This window comes from Gambusia affinis, linkage group LG21 (assembly GCF_019740435.1).
Source record: "Gambusia affinis linkage group LG21, SWU_Gaff_1.0, whole genome shotgun sequence".
NCBI lineage: Eukaryota > Metazoa > Chordata > Actinopteri > Cyprinodontiformes > Poeciliidae > Gambusia > Gambusia affinis.
The window spans coordinates 16,175,706-16,185,945 of record NC_057888.1 but is presented as its reverse complement, the minus strand read 5'-3'; the positions used below and the strand labels follow the sequence as shown (position 1 = coordinate 16,185,945).

At 39.1% G+C, this 10,240-nt stretch overlaps 1 protein-coding gene across 1 annotated transcript in view; it reads right to left on the bottom strand.

The window, feature by feature from the left end:
- Positions 1–514: 514 nt before the first annotated feature.
- Positions 515–10,240, bottom strand: part of LOC122824046 (receptor activity-modifying protein 3-like) — a 36,075-nt gene continuing 26,349 nt past the window's right edge. Inside the window, exon 4 of the mRNA XM_044104226.1 lies at positions 515–4,210. Coding sequence (XP_043960161.1) covers positions 3,955–4,210 — 256 coding nt within the window. The 3' untranslated portion in view covers positions 515–3,954. The remainder of the gene's footprint in view (positions 4,211–10,240) is intronic.

Sequence of the window (10,240 nt, the reverse complement as noted above, 5' to 3'; positions counted from 1 at the left end):
ACCTCATCCTCTTTCTGCGCATTTGCAACATCAAAAGCGCATCATGTTTATAACAACCACAGGTGCAAATTTTTGCAATGAGAAAAACAATTAAATCTTGTTCTTTGTTCTTTTTAAAGGAGGTAATAACAGATGAAGCACAACATTAAACAGGATGATGAAATGGATGTATTATGGAGTCTTCAAGAAAGTGAAAGTATATAAAAGAATCATTTTTATTTTTGCTTTTGTTCAGTTTCAAGCTTTGGACATCTCGCCTGTGACTTTTCATAACATCCATGTGGATGTAATAAAAATGTCAGTGTTGAGTACTTGAGTAGCAGAAGAAGCAGGCAGAAATAATCACATTGGCTCCAAAAGCTATAAATTAAAAACTTATTTTATAATTTTTTTTTTATCCTGGAGTCTCAGTTGCTAATGTTATTTCATTAATCAGGATGTAACATTTTAAAAACGCACGTGGCTTATTGTTGGTCTGAAAACAAATAAACTGCAAAATCAAATGAGACACATCACAACGTGACTTTCTTTATTATTTATCTAGAAAAGACAACATTTCAAGGGTTTTGTTGGGTTTTTTTTCCACCCCTTCTCTATCTGTCCGCCGCTGCTTCTCATTTCCCACTGTGGCTCTAACACACCACTGTACCCTGGACACTATCTCCCCATTCAAAGGGTTTCATGCAAAGCTGGTCAAAGCCAAATCAGTAAGCAGATTTCACACATTGTGTAAAAACTAGTGAAAAAGAAAAGGTCACCAAAAGCACATTTTAAAGCATTAACAAACATTAAGTTTATATAAGATATAAATAGATAATATCACACCTCAAGAATTGAGTTAGAAAATGTTATCTTATTACAGGCAACGTCTACAGCTACATATATAGTTTATTTCATGTTCTTCCTTGTCTAATCCCTCTTTTGGGGATTTTCCACTTTAAAAATTCCTTCATGTCAATTAAAAACTCAGAAAGATTTATTCCCTCGTGAAATATTCGGAAAATATGTTTGAATGGAGAAATTATGGGTAATGCTACAACATTATCATGGTCTTTGAAATAGTTTTGTTCCCTTGGGTTTTGAAAAAAGTCTTCTACTCTGTCAGAAGTAACAGCATCAAAATTCAAGAAGAAAAATTAGAGCATGACAAAAACAGACTTAGGCTCAAGGACCATTGAAAGAGGCTTCACTCTTGTGTGTTTTTATAAAAGTAAATTATTATAATAAAAATATATATTAGTCATCTCCAGATATCAGGTTTACACATAACATCAGAAATTGAGTTTCTTAAAATCAATTTTATACTTTGAAAAGATGATTTTTAAAAAGTTTGATAGTGTTTCTGAGCACAAACCAAGTGGAAAATTGAATCCTTTGCAAAATAAATGTGTGGATTTGAACAGCGACTATGAGACAGAGGTTTCTTTCTGTGTTTGTTTGATCAGTAACTAAATGTCTTTGCCTGATTCATCGTGTCCTATCAAAGGTTTATGACAAAGCAGCTGACTTTCTGCTTTTAGTTATGCCAAGCGTGCATATCCAGTGTACAATTTAGTGTTGAAAATGCTCGATGGTTTCGAAACAAGTATAAATACTGTCTGTTCAAAGCTCCAGAAGCTGAACTTGCTAAAAGAGAGTGATCCTTCTTTGAAGCAAAATAAAGAAAAGTGCCTAGCTTATGCTGCATTTCACTTAAAGTTAGAAGTGTGCATTTATAAACTCTTTGTAACACAAAAATACACACAAATGTCGGATTCCCAGTTTAAAAGGCGAGATACGTCTAAGTCAAAATCCCACATGGTTTCCTCAGTAATAAAAATAGGTTATATTTGCAGTTACGGACTATTTATGATTCATAAAAATCTGCAGCTAAAAACATACTATTGCTCAAACTCTGTTTAGTTTGTGAGACCAAATTCAGTGTGATTTATCTTTTGCTAATCTAAGTTGGCGATGAGCTAATCCTACTGGAACATGGTAAGCTTGGCTTTGTGGATAAGATTTTTTTTTTTTTTTAAAGTTCATTTTGGACATTAAATCAAAGCTCTTTATTCTTGATGTTTTTCATCACACTTGAACTACCAATGGATGACTTCATTTAAGAGTTATTTGGGTCTGAAAAGGCTCAGGGTGTCAAATTAATAATTGGCTGTTCTTGTGGTAAACCAACAGTGTGCATCTCTTGTCTGAGTAACAGTGGAAAAGCAACAACGATACAGCAGACGGCACAGACAGAGTTTGGCCTCTATTGATAACTCAGCTTTGTGAGCACTAGTATTTCAAGATCTTATAAGCTATACTGCTACAAAAAACAGACTTTTGGGGATCAGTCCAACCGAAAATTCAAGTCTCGAAACATATAAATCGCAGCGTTTCCCTCGTCTTTGTGACATTTACTCTTTCCAGTGGTGAAGATCCATTCAGTCATTTAGCAAGACTAAACATCGCATTCCTTGAAACAGTATAAATCCCAACTTTGGCTTCCTTCCAGGCGTATCATACAGAGCGACGATAGAATATTTAAACACAGCTTCCTCTGCGACTGAGATTTCCCATCGGTGTAGAGATCGGTCACTGGCGCGGCGGACGCTCTGGCGTTCAGCGGCGATGCAGCGAATCTCCGGGGTCAAAAGTCTGCATCCAAGAGATTTCAAGAATGTAGCTCAGATTTGTCCTCCTGGGCAAATCAACCCGGTGAGTGAGAGTCGATCAAGACAACCCACGTCCTTGTCACCCCGGAGGAGTTCGATTATTTAAAGTCCCAATGTTGAGACCCTCAAGGACACTGGTTGGGTTAGCATAAAGACAGAAGACACACAGAAACAGCTAGCTTAATTGTCAGATTTGGTAAAAATAAAAAATAAAAAAAAAGAATCTCTCTAAAGCTTAAATCTGATCTTGTTTGTTCATTTTAAGTGAGCACAATGTCATTTTACTACTCCCTCAGACAAGATTGTTTGTTTTCTTCAATCTTGTCAAGCATTGGTAAAGAGATGCCAAATGCATGGAGCCAAAAGTATTTTTCGTCCAATCTTGATCAAATTTGAAGTGCGGTCGAATTTGTAGAAAAGTTCAGCAAGTAACAACAGCGAGTGAAGGTCAAATGTGTAAAAATACATGTGCTCTGATTTCTCCCAAATCCAAGTCAAGGCTCAAGTCTTCTAGAGACTAAAGACTATTACTCTAAAAATAACATTTATTGAGTCTCTGAATAAATTCATTTCAGTTCTCAAGTATTTTGTCCAAACACCAAGTGAACTATTTTATGGACAAGTCTGAGGATTTTGCTCCGAATCCAAGTCAGATCTCAAGTCTTTAAGGGAAACTCCAACTTAAGTCTAAATACATTTTTTGCCCCAATTCAATTTGCCTCTTTCAACCAAAGTCAAGTCGAGGGCCACGTCCAAGTCTCAGTTGACTTAAATCAGTATTTTCACATTGGACACAAACTACATTTCTATACAGGTTAGAAGTTCAAATTCTTGTCTCTCATCCCAAATTCACACAACCTTGTTTTCAATTCAATGCTGGAAAAATAACTCCATCGAATGAATTTGAACATGTATTAACAGAAAATTTGCGTTTATGTTGAACAGGGACGAGTAAAAATAGATGAACACCTAATGTCAAATTTCTTATGAATGAAATGCTTTTGTATTGCAAAACTAGATTAGGGATTCATTTGGAATATGCCCTCAACTCCTTTCACTTGCACAAAAGAGTGAGCAACTTCACAGAGAAACACGAGCCATTGGTACACGGTACAATGGCTCAGAGGGGACAAGATCTACAATTTAATACATACAAGCTTTTCATCACCCCTGGTAACAAGAGATTAAGTTAGTTTACTGTGCCATTAATGGACTATTTAATTCCCCCAAAAATATATTTTACAAATTGAAGAGGTTTGGTCCTTAGTTAGAGTTTTTCCTCTCCGTCTTGTGTTCTCATGTCCTATGCCAGGAGATCGCTCCTTTTGCTGCACCAGACCACCAGAGCAATCATGGCCAAGGTGAGGAAAACCGGTATGAGGATGAGGACAGTGAGCGTGTCGTCCGGCGGGTCCATCCATATCACCTCCTCTACGGTGCAGTTGGAGAAAAGGTGCCTGTGTATGTGGATGATGTAGCTCTCTACCAGCGGGTTGGGCCAGTAGCAGTCGACGTTGTGGGACTTCGTCTCTGTGCAGAGCGTGAAGAGGTGATACTCGCTGTGGAGACGGCCAGAAAGAAAGACGATTAAAGCAAAACCTCTCAAAGAAAAACACAATTTATAATAAGGGTGAGTTTATGCAGGCTTAAACTTGTCAAACTGGCCTTTAAATCTCACTTTTGTTTAGCTAGAACTAACCTCAGCCTCTGGGATTTAGTAAGTAATCCATCTTTGTGACCAGGGATATGTTGCTATTTACTCCCTTTATTTTATTTTTTTTTTTTTTGCGCCATTAGCCTTATTTTCTGTGGCGTTAATCGGAGGTGCCCTGAAGCCTTTCAAGCTCAGAGCTCAACTTTGATCAATTACACCCAGTCAGACCCAATCCTCCTCCTCCTTCTTCTTCTTCTCGGGTTTGAATTCTTTATCCTCGAACTTCAGCTTTTTTCTTCTCAGAGCATCCAGGCGCTGATGTTTTCTCCGTTGGAGACCGAAGCAGCAGCCTCAGAGCTGCAGTTTAGGACCTCGGGATAAAACACCTTGTCTCCATCACTTGGATCAGCTCAAAGCCAGAGGTTCTGAGACATTTAGAAAACTCTGACATCCGTGAGCCGTCACATAAAGGAGTCATAGCAAAGATGAAAAAGGAACAGGTTGGTGTTTTAGGGATGAAATGCTTCTTTGAAGTGTGTCTCTCTCTCTCTCTTTCTCTGTCCGAGACAAATTTTGTGTCTGTGCAGCTGAACAAACAACACTGGTAATTACTGCAACAGTGCAATTCAATAAATATTAAGACACTAATAAATCTAAGTGATACGAGTGACATTATTTCAACCATTTCGGCATTTTCAGATTTGTGATAGTGGCATTATCGTGTTTTGTTTGACATCGGCTGCTCTCTTGTATTTGGTGGTATCAGAGTAAAGGAGGCTGGGCGTACATATATGCAGCTCACGTTTTTTTTCCTCTTCTGGTTTGTGAAGGTTTTCCATCATTTTATGCACCTTTCACTGCATGAGTGAGTATCTGAACTGGCAAGCTAAAGGCAGAATCAGAAAGCAAAAATCCATGCCAAAAATACAAATATTAATTATTTATGGAAACTCTTGGCAGATCAAACAGTTCGTTGTTTTAGTATTTATATTCATATTGTAAAAGTTGTTTCAGCTCTGTACCAAATAATAACCTGAAGCACACAAAAAAGTATATTAATCTCTGGTCGGACCATCCAGATAAGCTTAGCACAAAATAATCTGCAACGACAGTCGAAGAAGTGTGAATTAATAATGTTGGGAAGAAGCTCCACAAAGAATAGTAATGCAAAAAACAAATAAAATATTCCATATAATGCAAATTTACTCATTGTTGTACTGTGGGGGGGGGAAATCACATTATTTTAAACATCTTGTATCATCTGCTATAAAAACGTGAAAACAATATACATGTAGTAAAACATTAGCCTTTATTTTAAACATTGTCTTATTAATATGCAGTAGACAACCCCAGTAAAGACGTTAAATTAAAAGAGACCTTGTGGGATTATTTTTTTTTTTACTTATTTATTTATTTTCATCATTTATTTTGACCTCCTTTAGTATCCTGCTCACTGTGTGTGGAAGAAAGATAAACTCATTCAGCCCCGTCGGTCACAGTTCCAGTTGTCTTATATTTTTTATTTTTAATTATTGCTCCCACTGTAGATATGGGCAGGTTGAGGTTGAGCCATTTCCTGACTTATAAATATTAATGTGAAGAATATGTGACTCTATATATATGTGCTTAATGTTCACATCCATCCATCCATTTTCTGTTCACCCTTTGTCCCTAATGGGGTCAGGAGGTTTGCTGGTGTCTATCTCCAGCTGCGTTCCGGGTGAGAGGCGGGGTTCACCCTGGACAGGTCGCCAGTCTGTCGCAGGGCAACACAGAGACATACAGGACACACAACCATTCACACACACACTCACATCTAGGGAGAATTTAGAGAAACCAATTAACCTGACAGTCATGTTTTTGATCAGAGGAAGCCGGAGAACCCGGAGAGAACCCACGCATGCACAGGGAGAACATGCAAACTCCATGCAGAAAGACACCGGGCCGGGAATCGAACCCAGGACCTTCTTGCTGCAAGGCAACAGCTCTACCAACTGCGCCACTGTGCAGCCCAATGTTCACATTTATATTTTAAAAAAAGTACAGAAAGTCATGCATTAGTTATGTTGATTGGCACTCTGTTCAACTCTAAAATTGCACATTTTAAAACGTCTCGGTGTTCATCTTTTTCATAGGAATTGTTAAGGCGTTAAAAATAATGCCAAGTAAACGCATTTCTTTTTTCTCTCTAACAGGAAATGATGTCATTTTGTGACTTTTGGGACACCCAATGACTACTTTCCTTACTGCCGAGTTCCCAGCAGTGGAAATCGCTTCAGCTGTTGCTCACGAAACGTCTTGATCGACTCTTTTCCTCTCGAACTCGTGCAACATTTCAACACGGACTCAGCCTTATTGACGGCGATGCAGACGACGCATCTACAGCTACGTGAGCAACAATTGAAAAGGTACGTTAAATATTGTAAACTTTTTTTTTTTTTTTTCACTCTCAGAAGTAAAGTACTGCTGTTCCTATTTGGTTGTGAGTCGTTTTTAGTCCTGGGTAATTGCTTCCAGGCTGCTTTAAGCCCCCAGAGTGCGTCAGGTGGTGAGGGAAGCCGGCACGGCGTCTCAGAGGCAAAAAAAAAAAAAAAAAGCCCCACAGAATCCCACAAAGGGACTGCACTGTTGAGTAAAACATGTTGAATCCATGCCTGACATCTGGACCGTTACGTAAAGCTGCCTCTCATTTTATAGGTGTTCTCCTGGTTTGTAAATAACAACACCAATAGAAAACATGAGCCATAACCCTGAAGCCAAGGAGTAATCATATGAACTAATACATTTAGACTGCTGGCCTCTATATGACCTACAAATTAGGCTCCAACGTCAAACTGCGGCCACTGTTTCCACTGTATCAGATAAACCTTAATCCCTTTGACGTAATATAACAAGTTTATGTTTGCATGAAGTCGCCAGTAGTAAAACTAGAAGCTGCCGTTCTGGAGGTGGAAGTGGCTGTTCAGATGCCTAATCTGTCATGTTCATCCGGTTTAATCACATTAACTGATGCCATCTGTACCACTGGTCACACACTTAGAGACCCGGCGTGTGTTTGACTGGCAGATGAAGCTGAAAAAGACGAGACAAAAAAACACATGGAGGTTTCAGATGTAGATCAAATTGCAGCAGCATGCCACACAGTCGGGATCCACTGACTTTAAAAGTTATTCCCCAATGGTATTATTGCCATGCAATAGTCAGCTGGGAGGAGGAAGCACCTGATTTACACACGCTATGCAGGTTAGCCGTACACCAGGATACAAAATCAAATGTTTGCTGAACTCGCTAGACAAATTGAGAATTTGTTCATGGAGTCATTCTCTCTGTCTGCTTTAGTAAACGATATAATTTAAACATGGATTATTTATTTATTTATTTTAAATTGCACCAAGCGGCTGCTCAAAAAGTAGCAATAAAACATCATCCTAAACCTGAGTAAATCATGAAAATTAAATCACTTCCTTTAGTAGACGTGGCTGTATGTTTCATTTGCTATATGTCATGCCGAGGTCTCTCCAGAAAGAGATTTATACTTTGATATAAATGGGTAAACAAGAAATTAAGCTAAAAAAAAAATAAATAAGAAAAACATATAGGGATTGACCGAGTTGGCAAGCAAAATAGAGGTTAGGGATCATACAAGTCGTTAGTGGTTTCAAATAAATCAATAACTTATGAAATACTAAAGATGTCCCTAAAGTCTGCAGGACCTACATGATCGTTTACGTCATCAATGCTAAACTATGTATGTAACTTCTGCCCAGGGATGTTTCTTCACGACCTTTGCGTGGTTTCTGACTCTTCACAATCAGTTTCAGCTTCACTGCATCGGTATTTTTTTTTTTTATCAACTGTCCCACAAAGGTTTACTGCGAGCAACGCTGTCCTCCATTCCCCTGCACATTTACATACAAAAGTGGGACGACGCTGTGTCTTCTCCTCCCACTATCCTGAGCTGATCTCACACTCCGAGGCTCAGAGTCCTAAATTTGATTATTCTTTATAGTCACGCTGCTAAAATTGGATTTCCAAAATGATATTATATTCCTTACGAGCTGCTCCTTGTGCTTTTCTTTTCTTTTTTCCAGACTCCAGCCTGACAAATATATTTTGCGTTTAGACAGCAGCATGGAAAAGAATTTCCTTCCGTCTCCCAGCAACCGGCCTATATGCACGATCTACAGCTGTGCATGCCTCTCCCCCAGCTGGGAGCGTGTTTTTGTGAGGAGTTCAGTGTGCGACGAGTCTAAGTGCAGGGAACCTAATTGTTGCATGCAGGATGACATGTGGACACCAGTTGTTGCGCCAAATGCAACACAATAAAATGCCTGGCTCGCCGCCAGCCCTGTAGAGACGCGGTTCGGTCAGCATGAAGCCAGCGGGTCGAGTTGTTTTCCTAGGTCAGTGTTGACAAATCTTCACCAGTGGGCATAGAAACTCTGCAGAGGCCATTCACGTTCTGGCAGATTTCGAATGCCGTGTTGTGGTCCTAATTCACGAAGGCAACCTACGTTGTTCCAAAGACTCACAGCAAAGGTCTGTTTTCCAATTTGGTTGTAAGAACAGCTAAGATTTTCTTTCCGGTAGTCCAAAGTACGCTTTTGACTAATAACACTTGTTAGAAACAAACCGTAAAATCCTGTGTCTCCCTTGTGTCTTGCTGAGAACAGGCTCCATTTTTTGTAGTGAGGCTACATCTTTCAAAGCTGTTCGGTGTACAGTTTCCCTCCGGGGCACCGAGAAAAAAAATGCTAGAGGAAGAAATGACTTACCTTTGAATAATGGTAGTCCTTGAGGCCGAGGCACAGAGGGGTTTATGTCGTGTTGAAAGTTCAAATCAATAGTCCATTTTCTGCTTCGTATTAATTTAAAAATAGGACCCACCACTTTAAAAGGCGTACTAGTTCAATTGTACGTTAATCTAAATAGTGAATCAGCCGATCGGAGAGGATCAATTAAATGCATTTAGACCTGAAGAAAACTTGCTAAAGATCACACTGAGGATCTGACAGAGCAATTCAGAGGTTCAATGTCACTTTAAACTACTCCAAACTAGCAAGGCGCACCTAAAATAAGAGGTTAGTGTGTTTATTTCAGAAGAAGTAAAGATATTATAGTCACAATCTTCTCTTCTATAGTTGTGTCATATAAAAATGTATTATTTCAGATGTATTATTTCAGATATTTAGTTATCAGTGATCGCCGCTCTGTAAAACAGGATCAGAGCTTGTTTAGACATGACACCCTCCGCTCACCAAGCCCCATCCCTCCACATCACTCTCTGCCTCCATCTTCTCCCTTCCTTTTAACTCCTACGGGGCTAGAAATGTAAAAGTCCTGGCAAAGCAGTCACATTCATGTCAATAAAGTGGGAGCAAAAGTCATGAGTCGTGGGTTCAAATCCCAGCTGGTTCGGTTGGTTTTCTCTGGTTTCCATCAACAGTCCAGAAACGAATATGCAAGAAATGCATAACAGTGACGACGTGTAGATCTGTCCTTTAAAGTGAAGGAGCATGCCTCTTTGTCCAGAACAATACCTAACTCACAGTCAAGAGTAAAGTTTGAGCTTAATGTTTCAGTCTAACAGGACATCTTGGACATTTTCATGCTTCCGAATTGCATGAAAAGCTTGGCGATAAATGAGAAAAAGACGAATTAAAGAGTTTGATGTAGAAAATCCTGAACTTTTGTCCTGGAGACAGTGAGCTAGTACTTCTCATCCAACATCAGTGTCTGACCTCACAAATCCACTTCTGGAAAAGTGGTCAAAAGCACACTACTAAACATTAGAGAAATCTTTCCTGGAAGGCTTGAAACATTTTTAGCTGCAAAGGGAAAAGTTGATATCATGAATATCTCGTTCATCGATGATGAATGTCACTTAAATTCATGTGTGTGTAATGACATTCGACTCGATACTTTTGATGTTATG